The sequence below is a fragment of the Phalacrocorax carbo genome, chromosome 2 (genome assembly GCF_963921805.1).
Source record: "Phalacrocorax carbo chromosome 2, bPhaCar2.1, whole genome shotgun sequence".
Lineage (NCBI taxonomy): Eukaryota > Metazoa > Chordata > Aves > Suliformes > Phalacrocoracidae > Phalacrocorax > Phalacrocorax carbo.
The window spans coordinates 67,383,506-67,397,616 of NC_087514.1; the positions used below are offsets into that span (position 1 = coordinate 67,383,506).

General features: G+C 40.7%; 1 protein-coding gene across 1 annotated transcript in view; it reads right to left on the reverse strand.

The window, feature by feature from the left end:
* Positions 1 to 12,197, reverse strand: part of TEX10 (testis expressed 10) — a 60,106-nt gene extending 47,909 nt beyond the window's left edge. Inside the window, exons 1-5 of the mRNA XM_064443161.1 lie at positions 12,107 to 12,197; positions 11,510 to 11,639; positions 8,528 to 8,716; positions 7,016 to 7,722; positions 1,049 to 1,292 (exon numbers count right to left, since the gene is read on the reverse strand). Coding sequence (XP_064299231.1) covers positions 1,049 to 1,292; positions 7,016 to 7,722; positions 8,528 to 8,707 — 1,131 coding nt within the window. The 5' untranslated portion in view covers positions 8,708 to 8,716; positions 11,510 to 11,639; positions 12,107 to 12,197. The remainder of the gene's footprint in view (positions 1 to 1,048; positions 1,293 to 7,015; positions 7,723 to 8,527; positions 8,717 to 11,509; positions 11,640 to 12,106) is intronic.
* Between the last annotated feature and the right edge of the window lie 1,914 nt (positions 12,198 to 14,111).

A 14,111-nucleotide genomic window follows, 5' to 3' on the forward strand; every position in this document is an offset into this window, starting at 1 on the left:
ACAGGAACACTCCTTTCATGTGCCTGAAATGCAGGCACCCTGTGGCTGAGGGCAGCAGCTCTGCAGTACCCTAAAGAAACAGGACAGGAGCAGCAGGCTGTCACAGATATTTAATGGGCCAATGGCCTGCTTTCTGCCTGCTTCCAAGAGGCCTTCTAGGAAAGATGAAAGTGGAACAGCATGTTTTGTTCGGACACACTAAATCTATACCTCAGGTTGTGTAAGTTGGGTAACTCTGGCCTAATGGAATGATTCCACAAATGACTTTCAACAATTATTCTATATGTACATTTTTGTTTAGCAAATGGACCTACAGTCCTATACAATGGTAAAACAAAGACCTGTCAAGACATTCCTTCCAACTACTCTCAATAGCCAAAATGGAAAGTGAAGAGCATTCTCTTTCCAGTTTGCAAAATCTTTGGTAGAGCAGCAGAAGTTAAAAAAACCCCAGCAATTAATTTATCTAAGTAGAAGACAGTAAAACAATTAGGGGGGAAAAAAGCCTTCATGGATAGTGTCCAAAATTCTTACTGAGGTTTTGATTCTATGTCTTGTGATAGTACCAATCATGACACAACATCGGTTGCACCAAGCAATTACAGGATCTCATACCACTGTTACCCCCTCTCTTTCCAAGGCTTTAGGGTTTGTTCATTTCTAACCCACCCCCCTCCCCCTAAAATTTTTCAACACATAAAAACAAGGAACAAAATTCCATTCCACACCTAGTTCAAATCTATATTCTAGAGGTTATCCAGGAGACAAAATGCTCCTTTTCTCCAATGCCACTTTCAGTTTCAAAAGCTTCTGTGCTGCAGTCAATCTCCAGGAATCCTTCTTGACAATCGGTAAACTCATTGCTCAGTTCAACAGATTCTTTTCTGGAGTAAGATGACTTGACAAAATCCAAACTCAACTTCTACTCAAAACCTAGGATTTTTCTCTCTCAATAAAATATTTCCACTACTTCCAATACCAAATCACTAGTTTCCGATGAAAACAAAATGAACTGTCATTATTATGCCATGGATCACTTCTCCCTTACCATTTTGTATGTTTCATCATGTCGCTTTGTGAGTTTCCACAATAAATGTATTATACTAAGCACTTGCTGCATAAGCTGCTGAGATTCTGATTCCAAAAGGTTTCCAAGAATGGGAGCTGATTGTGCAGGAGATGCTTCAATCCAGCACTCAATCAGTAATGGAATTATTATCTCAATGAAACCTTTTAAGTTTTCAGCCGAGGACAGGCCTTTTTCTGCACTGTCCATTACGCTTGCCAGAGACCTAAACGACAAAAGCAAAAAAAAAAAGATAAAGATCACACCTTTAAAAACAGATTAGAGCAATACCACCTTCCTGCTTTCTGAAAAACAGGAAAAATTACCTTTTTAATACATTAAATGTTTGCTTGTTTTCCTGCTAGATATTTCAGTATGGAAAAAAGGGAGTTCAAACCATCTACAACAAACCTGCTCCCAAGTCTCCCTGCAAGTTTATGTGCTTCTGTAACAACTTCTTAGATTTCAGTATTTCTTTCCCCATTGTTATATGTAAAGTCTATATAGTGGAGAAATATGATTTGCATTCTCATATCACCTTCAACCAAGAGATAAGAATTCACTGTACTCAGCACAACAGAATAAAAAAAAGCTTTAAGTTTTAAGCTCCTTGAAGCAAAATAATGAAACTGACTACAAAGTGTGGTCAAATGTATGAGGTTTATTACAGTTAATAACCATCTCCAGCTATAATAAACATAATGGTTGTTCATATTAATAGGAAAAAAACAACACCATTCTGCAAAAAATATAACTTTGCTTCCCACCTGATGCCTAACTATAATGCTCTGGAGAGCAACTAGCTGGAAAATTAATAAAATGATCTGATAATGAAGTTAAACAAAAATTACCAGAAAATGAAGAGATACATTTTAAATTAAGAAATGTCTCCCAGAAAGCAAAAAAACCCGAAGGACTTTTTCCCCCCTTATGACACACTTCGTTTGTGTTTCAGAAGGGATTATCAGCACAAGTGACCAAATCCAGCTCCTGGATAAATTCAGGCAATTTGTATCCATTTTAAAAAGAAGGTTCTTTAAAGAACAAAAGCCCTGAATAACTCCTGCTGATTTTAAGCAATACAGAAGCTTCTGAAAGGGTTTCCAAATAACAAGAGCCCTTAAAAAAACGAGAAAAAAATCAACAATAATTTCAACTGATGATTTCTGGCATTGTTTTCCATGAGGAGTTTGTTTTCTAACTCACAGCAGGGAATTCTCATCGTAATTCTAACTTCCTAATATCCATAAAATTTGTATACTGAACCTCCTGTTAAACTCCTTTCTATTTCAGTGATTTCAGTGATTTTTCTTTACATAGACACCCAAAATAGTATCTGAAGAACTATTCGCTTTCTTTCCACATATAGGCAGAGAAATTCTGTTTACAAATATGTTAATTTCATATTGGATTAAAGAGGTAAAGCAGTTTTTCCTGGTCATTCTGTCATTTCCAAATTATCCAATTAGCTGTAACCTTCTATGAAGCTACATCTCTCATGATGGTGCAACCACCTATAACATGCATATAATAGAAAATTTTATTCTGTCATTTCTCTCTGGTTGAAATTGGTATCTCAAGAAAATTACTAAACCAAAACAAACCCAGGTATTCACAACTGTAAAAGGGGCAGGCAGAATTAAAAAAAAGTGTAAAACAAATTCAAGCTCTTTTTCAATGAAGGCAAGATGGGAGAGAGAATTTAGATTGCCAGCACAAAATAAAATGGACAAGCAGAAATGTAAGTGGTCATAAGAAAAAAAATACCAGTTTTACCTTTAATACCTACTACAACTATCGGACATCTTAAAATTTTATAAAGCTTAGTATTAACTGCAGCAACCAATGTACGCAGTCAATGTAAATTGTATTATTCATCCCTTTTTTGTTGCTCTATATGCCTTCTATGCTGCAGACACTGAAGTAAAGACACCAGTTTTTTTCAGACTATCAGGAGAGTTTAGGGTGAATGGTTCCAGCTTCGACATTTAACACTCTGTCATCTAAAGACACAGTAGACAAACCCCATCTTCCAGTTATAACCACAACGAATCCTAAAGTACCAATGGACAAGCCAGTTGATATCAAGACCATAACCTCACTGAAAAAGTTAGGTTGTCCTGTAAATTATGTACTATGACAGGACTACACCCTCAGCTGAAACTCTGAAATGCCAGTAACTGGCTGAAATGGTTCTTTAGTAGTAGTCTTTAATAATTTCTCTGAAAATAATACCTGATATTACAGCAGAGCTCTGCAATTCAAGCGATCTATTCCTGGAACACAAAAATCTCCCAATTAAACAGTGAACAGCACATGAAACCCAAGAAGCTGGCAACACACCTGAAGATTCCTACAAAAGTATCACACACACACCCCCAACTATTTCAGTACTTTTATGGAACATGGGATGAAAAAAGAAAAAATCCATGCCAAAAGGGATACTCCACACAGCTGTCAAAAGTATTTAAGCAAGAATACTTAGCATAGCTTTCATGTACCCCTGCAAAAAAAGCCCCTATCTCTTAAGATAAGGCCTCCAAATATTCAAGATTAAAAACAGAAGGGGTAAATAAAATCTTGATTGCCAGATGATTACAAAATACTACTATAATCTGTCCAGTATGCATTTGAGTAGCGCAATATCCTTAGCAATACAGGTTCACTAGAACTGGGAAGATTTTATGTCAGTTGAAGCATTAATCTTTTTGTCACAGATCTGTTATCACTATTCTTCAATGGCACTACAAAGCATACTACCTTCGTATCGGTATGAAATACTACTGAGGAGAGCTGCAAAATATTTGCGCACCCCTTAAGCTGTCATTTTCCTTTAAAGTGACATTTTTATAAAACAATCAAAACTGTGTAACAGATCTGCCATTTGACAGTAAGAGGACAACAGAAATTCAGGAAAAGGAAGTCATGGAAGTATAAAAGACAAAATAAGGAATCAACTTTCTGCTGCTTAATATAGGAAAAGTCATCAGAAGTTAGTAAGTTTTTATGGCTCAGAGTCTAAGGCACATTATTGTCCTCCTTTTTGTGTGCTGCCAACTGCAGCAAAGAAACACTCAGTACACAAAGTGAACCGTATTTTCCATTTCTATTTGATGTACAGGTCACACCATATACGTGTGTATTCACTATGCTTTGTCTTCCATTTTGATGTCTCAAGTCTTCTCCACTTTTTTCTGCAGCTTCTCAGCAGCAACAGAAGGTCTAGCATTTCTCTTCAGCATCACTTCCAGTCCGAAAAAAGATCACGCACCTCGGCATCACCACATTTAAGTTGTAAAGGCTTCCCACTTTTTCACATCTGAAATGAGTTTGATGTAAAAAGCAGCAGTCAGCACATAAAGCAGAGGATATATTCTAATAATCTCCTAATTCACTGTAATCTGTAATTCACACACAGTAGAAAATAATAATAAAGTCTTAATATTTGCATTGTTGAACCAGACCGCATTTCAAGCTCAGAATCTATTTTACTAAACATTAATGCTGCAAACTGATTCTGAGAAATCCATTTCTATAATCACTAGGTTATCAATGAGGTGCCACCCCTACTCGATGAACTTGCAAGATTGAAAACATACAGGAACTTTAGAAATTTATCATATTATTAGTGGTAAGTGGAAGCCTACTTTTCAAAGAACAAAGTTGAAACTTATGTGCACTATTAGTGATGAGGCCACCAACACAAACACACCACAATTGGCTACTTATGGTTTGGTCAACTCATTATCTATAGTTAGAACTTGACTATTTTGTGCATTAACTTAGTTAAACAAAAACACACACACTATTTGAGAATTTGGAAGTACTCAAGGAGCATTACAGATGTTTTGCACCTCTTATTAGAGGTAATTTCTGTCCTTGCAGTGATGGCCACAGCAGAGGCCTGGGAATGCCTGTAAAAGGCCACAGCTGAGATCAGAAGAGACAGAATTAAACATCCTCAAATTACCAGAAAAGATTTCAGTGGCAAATACAAAAGCCACCACAGTAACTTAACACTCCTATAATTTCACAAACATCCACTAAAACAAGCTATACTAGCCCTTTGTGCAAAATGAATATACCAAAAGTATGCACAAATGCAATAAAATGAGAACATTTTAGTACCTTCTGCAGATGCCCCTTCTCTTTCCATCCTTCTGTTCTGCTGCCATCAGCTTGCTTTGCCAATCTCGCCTTAGATTCTAGCAATGTTTCCTTCTATTCTTCTGGCTCCTCCTTGTGCTTGCAGATGCCTTTTTGAAATTATTTATAACCACTACTGGATCACGATGTTTCACCAAAATCTAGCTCCTCAGAAAAGCAGAATCCAATTCAGGTGACACCAGATGTAAAGTTTATTTTCCTAGAGCTTGGATACAATGCATCTTCAGCTATTACAGGGTATGGTATATCACACACTGCATATCATTCAGGGCACAATAAAAGAATCCTCTGATATATGGTCATCCACAATTGTATGCTTCTGACTGCAGAGATGAAGCCCGTTGGACTGTTTTGTGCTCAGCATGGAACCCTTCCCTCTACCTCAAGTGGACTTCACTGGTCTAGTTTCCAGCTAAAGTTTTACCTGCAGCAGATATTGTTGATCACAACTGAACCCTTATGCTATGTTAACAACCACTTCTATGAGAATAAGCTGCACATTTTACTTAGCTTAATGTAAACTTCCCATACCTACCACAAGTAACATGCTACCTACTGAGAGGAAGCCTAGGAGAGTGGGAATGGAATGGTCATTTGTGTGTCTCCACAACAGAGATGGAAAACACCTGATAATTCAGGCCAAAACCTGTGGTAAGAACACCTTCTTCTGGACTTCATTCACTCAAAGATACAAGACACACATAGCAATGGATTAGGCAGCGGGTTTTACACCCTTTTCTGCCACTGATCTACACAAATTTGTTGTAACTGCTTTATACCCCTTATTCAGTCTCCCCCAGCAGTAAAATAAGGACCGTGAATTCTCTTCAAACCACCTTGGTATCTATGGATAAGAAGTGCTGCGTAACAGCTAAACAGTTTCCGTTTTTCAAGCTGTCATTCCAGGTCTCCTACAGGCAGGTATGCAAGATCTATAGTAATGCATGTACATGAGGGTGCCAATGCTTAAAGGTACACCATAAAGTGGGGTGGGAGGTTCCCCTCTAGTTTGAGAAGTGGGTGAACCAGAAAGGAGGGAGAGAAATAAAGATGGTTAGTTATTTCTCCCTTAACTTTAGCTCACATCTATTTGGAGTACTACTAAAACAAACAAACAAAAAAAAAAACACAAAAAAAATTTTCTGTGACTAAGCACACTACGCTTTCTTCCATATTCATCAACATGTCTCAGACGTGACACCTTTTATCCATAGTGAAGATACAAACCAGTGAACTGGTTAAAAATATCTAGAATTGGAAACTCAGCAGAACTTCATACAGCCAGACATATCTCATTATGCTGTCCTTTTTAAGAGGAACTATATTCAAGGAAAAGAGATTCCTAATCTTATGAGTCTTGAAGGTAAAAGCACAAAATTTCCATAAAATTCATTATCACAGTATAAGAAATAAGCTTACTTTTAACGTACAGAAATTTGCCTGCTTGCTCCCAGGCCTATTTGATACCCTGCAACAACCTGTAGCCATCAACTCGCATTAAAAAAAAAAATGCTAGAGTTGGTCTCCCAAAATTATTATGAATAGCATAAAATAAAGCTTTTATTTGAGAACAGGAGAGTTCATGACAGCACAGTTATCTGCCGAGTATTTCTGTATTTTCAAGTCACTGCAATAAGACTGCACGTTACACTAAATGCCCTAAGATATGGCTAAGGGACAATCCCACAATAAAAATTAAATCGTCTTCAACAGCAACAAACCAGTTTAACATTGTGATCACACAGTTGACATTAATTCCCAAATTAGTTAACTTTTTCTCACCTCAGCCTAAATGATGAGTTGATCTTTGGTCGTAAGCCACCATTTTCAAACAGCTGTATATGTTGCTGATTATTTGCATGGACCTTCCAACTTATACATACTGGGTTCCTCACAGAATGAGGGCTGTCCTTTTGTTCTTGAAGCCCTTCATCCTCTATTTCACTGGATCCATCTACCACTGCTTGGAGAAACTTCTTGAGCCTGGTAAGTACATTCAGCCTCCACTGCTGAGAAGTTATTCTCCGATTTGGGTTAACAGAGAGCATCCAGGAAAGCTTCTCTCTGCTTTTCAGTCTTTTTGACAGTTGCTGGTGAGAAATAAGCTCTACAAAATTCTTCAACAATATACTGCTGCGGTCTGTGAGAAGAGCTGGGTATGCTTCCAATAAAACGTCCAAGACTTTCAATGAATCTTCCTGAATCCCCTCACTGATATGAGTCATGGCACTGGAGAGATGGGCACTTACCAAAGGAAAAAACGGTGCAATCTGTTCTGCTCTTATTTTTGAAGCCAAGAATTGCAGCAGGTGAACAGCTGCTCCTCTGACACCAGAATCTTTGTCTGTAAACACAGCTGCCACCTCACTTATTATATTTGAAAGGTGTGCATCAATTACAAATGGATACTGAGACAGGAGATCTTTGAGCCCAAGAAGTGCATTATGCTTAACCCCAGGACTATAGTGATGCATCTGTGAAAGCAGATCCTAAAAGGAAAGAAACATATATACTTGCTATCATTACTACTTTAAGCTCTTTCAACTTCCCCACCTATTTCCAGCACATTTTTTTCTGAAACACTCAAAAGTACAGCATCTGTTCTCATGATACACTGCTGTTCAAAGCAGTGTAATATGTTCAGAACAAATATAATATCAGTTGAAAGCATAACAATGAACAAATCACCAAAATTCAAAGACAGGAAAAGCAAGATACCAGGACTTGTCCTGCAGGTAATTAGATAATCCTCATTCTTAAGTTTATGCACAACCCTACTGACTTAACAAGGGGATGACCAAAAATAAGTCCTCTCACACTTGTTCTCAAAAGTAGAATTATGAAATCTCAGTCTCAACAGCTTTCTTCAGTTTATGCAGAGAGCTGCAAGAGATAGAAGATGACTCAAAGGAAGGAAAGCAGAACCGCCACCCAAAGAAATACAAGATTTTTTAAAAACAGCATCTCAGGAAGTTTATTTTTTAAAACCCTGTCCTCAAGTTACAATCCAAGACATCCAAAAACCAAATGTTAATCCTAGATACTTAAATCAGTGTGCAACTTTAGTTTTTGCAATGATAAAAACCCTTCCTTTGGGTTATATGCTGGTCCAGCAATTTATCAAATTCATGGCTCAGCTTATTGTCAAGGACAGAGAGGCTGTATTCAGATACTCTGCTGGGTTTTTTTTAAGTTTGGCGCTTCTTAATTTTTTTTCCTAAACTCTAGCAAACATAGTAAACCTAGATAAATGACAAGAATTCTGTCATTTCAGAATGTAATGTCACAGTATACCTTTATGTTAAGTTTTCTATTCTGCGTAGGAAGCACTCCATCTTCTTTAAGCTGCTCAGGAATTTGTATGGCCTTTGTTTTGAAGGTAGTATCAGTTGCATTCTCAAGTTTAGGCTTTTTTTTCCCAACTCTTAATTTCACTTTCTGGAAATCTTCTTGATGTTTCCTTTTTTTAGTCATCCTGATTCTCTGCAAAAAGATATTCAGAATTTTAATTTTATTAAATACACTACAAATACATCTTTCACCAAAGAGCACCAACTTCCTAACGAAGGCTACTGGTTTTATGCCTTTTCCTATACATAAACTACTGTCTGCTCTTAAGACAAGATGCTAGCCTAAACAGACATGCAGACTGATACAGCAGAGCTGCTGTTCTAGTATTTGGAAAACATTCTGCTGCTCCTTTGGCTGTCTTTGCTCTGAGAATTAGTTTACTGAAAAAGATGACTTAAGTATCTGCATCTTTCACTGCTTTATCAGATGAAGTTGTTGGTTTTGTTTTGTTTTAAAAAGTTCCTGCCAGTAAAGCAGCTTTCTATGTAGATGACTCATGTGTCAAGCCAAAAGAGCTCACTGAACTGTTTCATTTATTTTGTGCATTGTTTACCAACTCAATCATTAATATCATACAGTCTGCACAGGTGGAATCATGGGCTTAATCAGGCCTCTGCTGATAGCAGCAGCATCCAAGAACCTAAGAAAACTTCCATACACACTGAGAAGTCCAGTCAGTGCATCTAAAAATTTTAACTAGAACCAGGAAAAAATTAGGTTAAATGGGCACATATAAAGTAAAAAGAGTCTGAAATACCAAGCCATATTTAATAAGGCATAAGAAATAAGGTAGTATGAGTAGCTATACCTAGAAGGCATACAGTCATTCTAGAATAGACATACAATAACCAAAACAAACTAAAACCCACATTTCAGTTTCTGAATGACCTTTTGGCTTTGATATATCTGTACTGATAAAAGTACTCTTAATTCTACCAGATTGGAAAAAAAAGCCAACCACCCCCACCCCACCAAAAAAAGCCCCAAACTAAACACTACACCACAGGCTCCTTTTTTTATCTGCCTTCCCTCAATATCTCTACTTCTAAATTCATTCATAACAAGACTCCAGAAGCTGATGCCACAACACTCAACATCACATACAAATTGCGCCTAGATTTCAGTTAATTAAGACCATGAATGCATGGGCTGATGACTCCAAGAAGTGGTTGTAGAAATTTAAAGGGCGAAGGGGGAGGCAAGCACAAAGCCATTATGATGTTGAGGTTTAACATCTCACAACTTTCTAATAATAGCAGATAATTTATAGAGCTGGAAATCAAAATACTTCCAGATCTCACTGTAGGCAGCATAAAGTCCATGCTGTCATGTCCAAAAACTTTGGGTTTTTCTCTCTTTCAAACTACTCTTTGGGTAACTAAGTTTTCATGTTCTTAATACCTAAACTCTACAAAGAAGTTGTGAACACAACATTCAAACTTTAGATAACAAACTAACTAAAAAAAAAAACAATACAGCTGAATAAACCTAGAAATTTCTACATAAAATATCCCAACAATGATTCTTTTATGGTGGATATGAACACCATTCACTCTAGAAAACATAATTCTACAGCTGATTTTCCCAATGGATTTCAAACTGTAAACCTGTGCTGCATTACATCATCAGGACAATCATTAAGAAATGTTTTACATCCAATTGTCATTTTCCATTCTTTTAAAACAATTTAAACAACGGATTATACAAACATTTGACTACTAAATTTCTGCTTTTCACGTGCTAGCTTCAAACAGCTGTCTGCAAGATCACTTTAACGGAGGTGTAAATTTAGCATAAGTAACCTATCAACTGAAAAGGTTTTAAAAAAAACTTCGGGTTTGGTGCTGAAATAAAAAGGCCCTTTAGCATCCAAGTATAACAACTATAGCTTTGTAAGCTTTTGATTTTTACCATATGTATCTTCGAGGAAAGAACTGCAACAAGATTTTCACTACTTGATTGTAAGACATAGAGAAACAGCTAGAAGCTTTTGACAAGAATGTTACTTCCACTTACAAAGCTTGCTTTAGTGGAGATATTTAGGAAGTCTCACTCTATGAGATGAAATGTTGAGCTTCCAGTAAGCACCAAAAACTTTACAATATAGGTGCACGCACACCTGAACAAAGTCCATTAAGTTCCTTTAAAGGAAAAGGATTATAAAATATACTTTCTCCTACTAAAACAAAGAAGCACAGTTTACCCTGCACCACATATTCTGGAAAAAAAATACTGGAAGTCTAAACCTAACTATTTCCAATTCAGAAGTACCATGCTAAATCAGAGATAAAACGGTTGCGAAACCAAAGCATGAAAATACCACAGTATCTACCTAGTAAGATGTTAAGCAAAACCGTATACAGCTTATGAAGTTATGTAAATATTTTATTGAAACTTCTTGCTGAAACTACTGTCTGCCTTCTGACTTCAACCCTATTTTCAGCTGGCCCTCCTCCAGCAGGACTGAGCTAAGTGCACCTAACAATTCCTACACTAATAGTTTTATAATGTAAAAAAGTAAAACAACCTCAAATCAATACTGACTTCCTCTAACGTAAAGCTGTACGCAGCACTTTTCAGAAGCAACCTGAAGAGTCACTCAGCCATCCTCACATCAGGCTTCAGGAAACAAGCATGGGACAAAAAAAAAGCAGCCGTTTCACCTGTCATTTCCTCCCTTGCAGTTTTGAGGCAGCACCCTCAGGGAATCTTGCTACCAGCGTATTTACAAGTTCAAGCAAATCAAGAAAATCCTGAGAAACCAGAAGGCAAGGTACACGCCCTGACTCCTCTCGCCTGATAGAAGATTTCCATCCGGGCGAGCTCCCCGCTAGCAAAGGGCAATACTCAATGCAACCAACTCCTCGCGGCGGCCAGCGCACCCCGGTTCCCCCAAAACCCGGCGCCACGCCGCAGAGGCCGTACCCCCGAGCCGAGGCGCTGCCGGAGCGGGGGCGGCGGCTCTTCCCGCAGGTCTAGGCCGTTAGGCGCCCCTCCTCGCCGTCCCGGGACATCTTCCGCCTCCTTCCCGAGTAGCCGCTCCGCTCACGTCGCTCTACGAGGCGTTTAAATAAAGCGCGTTAGTGCCCGACCGGGTGCCGGGGCTCCCGGCGGGGAGGCCGCGAGTTCGGCTGCCGACAGCCCCCGCCGCCGCCCCGGGGGAAGAGCCGGGGCTCCGCTAGCGGCCGGCGGGGCAGGAGAAGCGGCTGAGGGAGCGGCGGTGCCGCGACACCGGGGCGGGGAGATGAGGGAGTAGCGGAGGACGCCCGCGGCCCGGTGAGGAGGGAAGGGGATGCCGCCGGTTTCCCGGTGGCGGCACGCCCGCGGTTCTCCTCACGCTTTCCCGCCGCCCTGCGCAGGAGCGTGCGGAAGGGGGCGGGTCACACAAAAGGCGGCCGTTAGGGCAGGGCAAGGCCAAGGCCAGGCCGGGTGCCTCTTCCTCTTCCTATCCCTCCTCCTCCTCTTTCTCCCGCGCGGCAACGAGTACCGCCAAGCCCCGCGCGCGCCGCGCCGGCCACTCACCAACCACGCGGCAGCGCGAGCCCCCTTCCGCCCCCGAGAGCCTGCCCGGAAACGGCCGCCCACGTGAGCGGCTGCGACCAAAGAGCGCCCCCCCAACCCTCCTCCGCGAGAAGGAGCGCCCTTCCTTCCCGCTCCGCCGGGGCCCGGTCGCTGGCGCCCCCTAGCGCGGCGGCGAGGTCGGCACCGCGCCGGCAGCCCCGGCGGCGGGACGAGGGGTGCGGGCGGGTGGTCCCAGCTCGGGGGGCACAGCGCAGAAACGCCTGTCGTTCCCGCGAGGAGGCGCCCGCCCGGGCGCTGGCCTGGTGGCAGATTGCAGGAGGCTTTCCCTTTTCCTGGTAAATTCGTGGTAAGAGGCGTTTGCTGGCAAAGCAAACCGGTGAACAGAGGAATGCAGGTGATGGTCCTTTCTTACACACCTAGTGAGCAGGCCCGTCGTGAACAGGTGGGCCAGGACAACCTCGGGAGTTTTCTTCTTACACCTTTCGTGAGTTACCATCGTAAGCCACTCAGACACGTTTCCCGCTTCGCAGCCTGACAAAGCTCCTTGCCACGAGGAGCCGCTTTTGCAGCGGGGCGGCCGCACCCCTCTGTAGCAACCCCCAGGTCCTCGGGGTACCCGACTGTAATGCCTCAGCCAGGAAAGGCGCTCAGTCACGCTGCTGAAGGAATGGCGCCGTGCTGCAATTAAACTGAGATGGGACAGATGACTGCTGAAAGTTCAGCTGCGTTAAGATGTCTGCATCCCATCACACTTTAATTACCGGAATAGGCATCTTTGACTCTTGGCTCAGGCTTCTTTATTGTAGTAAGCAACAGTTTTGCTTTCATGCTTTCTTTAAGCCCAGCTCCTGCAGCCCTTGATTTGTACCTCATTTCCCCCAGCAAGAATGCATTAATAATAGCAAACACCAGGATTTGTGTTTATAGACTCGGAGAACATTTACAAGATGCAATGTCAGTGAAGGCAATGCCAAGTCAGCGTCAACGCTTCAGGTTTCACAGGTAGTAATAGACCGTCAGGCACATCATACAATTTTGTACACCAATACCTAAATTCAGCAGACGGGACTTGCTACTTCGAATGGGGTAATGAATTCCTAACCCAGAAGGACACAGCACAGGAAGCAAAACAAAAGGAGGATGTTTCCGTGCCTGCCTAGAACAGCCATTGCAATTTACCCCAGAGGGTAAGCCACCTGTTGCACATTCAGAACTTTTCATTTCCTATGAGGTCACCTGTGGAAACCCCTCCCCTTTCCACTTTCTGCCTCCTAAGAGGAATACAGGTTCTGCATTTTTTTGCTGGAGATTACTTCCCCGAAGCCCTCTGGTCTCTGAGTAAAATGTGTAAAAACTAAGGTAAAGCTAAAGAAAACCCAATTATCTCTTGGTTGGTTTTTTTTTTTTTTTGCTCTTGCTTAAGTTTCAGTTCTATTAATTCTCTGGTTACCCCAGATGTCTGCCTTGCTGTTACTGTGAGAAACAATTAAAATGTATAATATTAAGTACAGCCAGCAACATCATTTAAGGACCATTAGGAAAGAGAATGCCTTTCTTTCTTACTTTAAAATTCTGGCACAAGTGAAATATTACCCTTAAAACCTGTTTTGGAACAACCATATGGTTTTCCATTAGCGTCAGAATATACCAAGCCACCACAAAACACAGGCAGATACAAGAACAAAATAATGCAATTCTTTTGCACCATCTCTTTGCACCAGAAAAAAAAACAAAACAAACAAACAAACAAAAAAAAAACACAAAGGGGAAGATAATTGTATAAGCGAACAGGCTGCGTTAGACATTCTCTCACAAAGCATTTCCGGAAGCATACACTTCAGGATTTTTGTGCAGCTGAGTTTTCTCAGCTGCCTTTGAGAGGTACAGCAGCACCCTGCAGCACACCATTTATTTTCTATCAATGTGCTGTAGATTCAGGGGTCTTTCTATTTTCAGCATGCTCCTCCAGCACCCAAGGGAAGAAAAAACCATACTTGAATCCAAG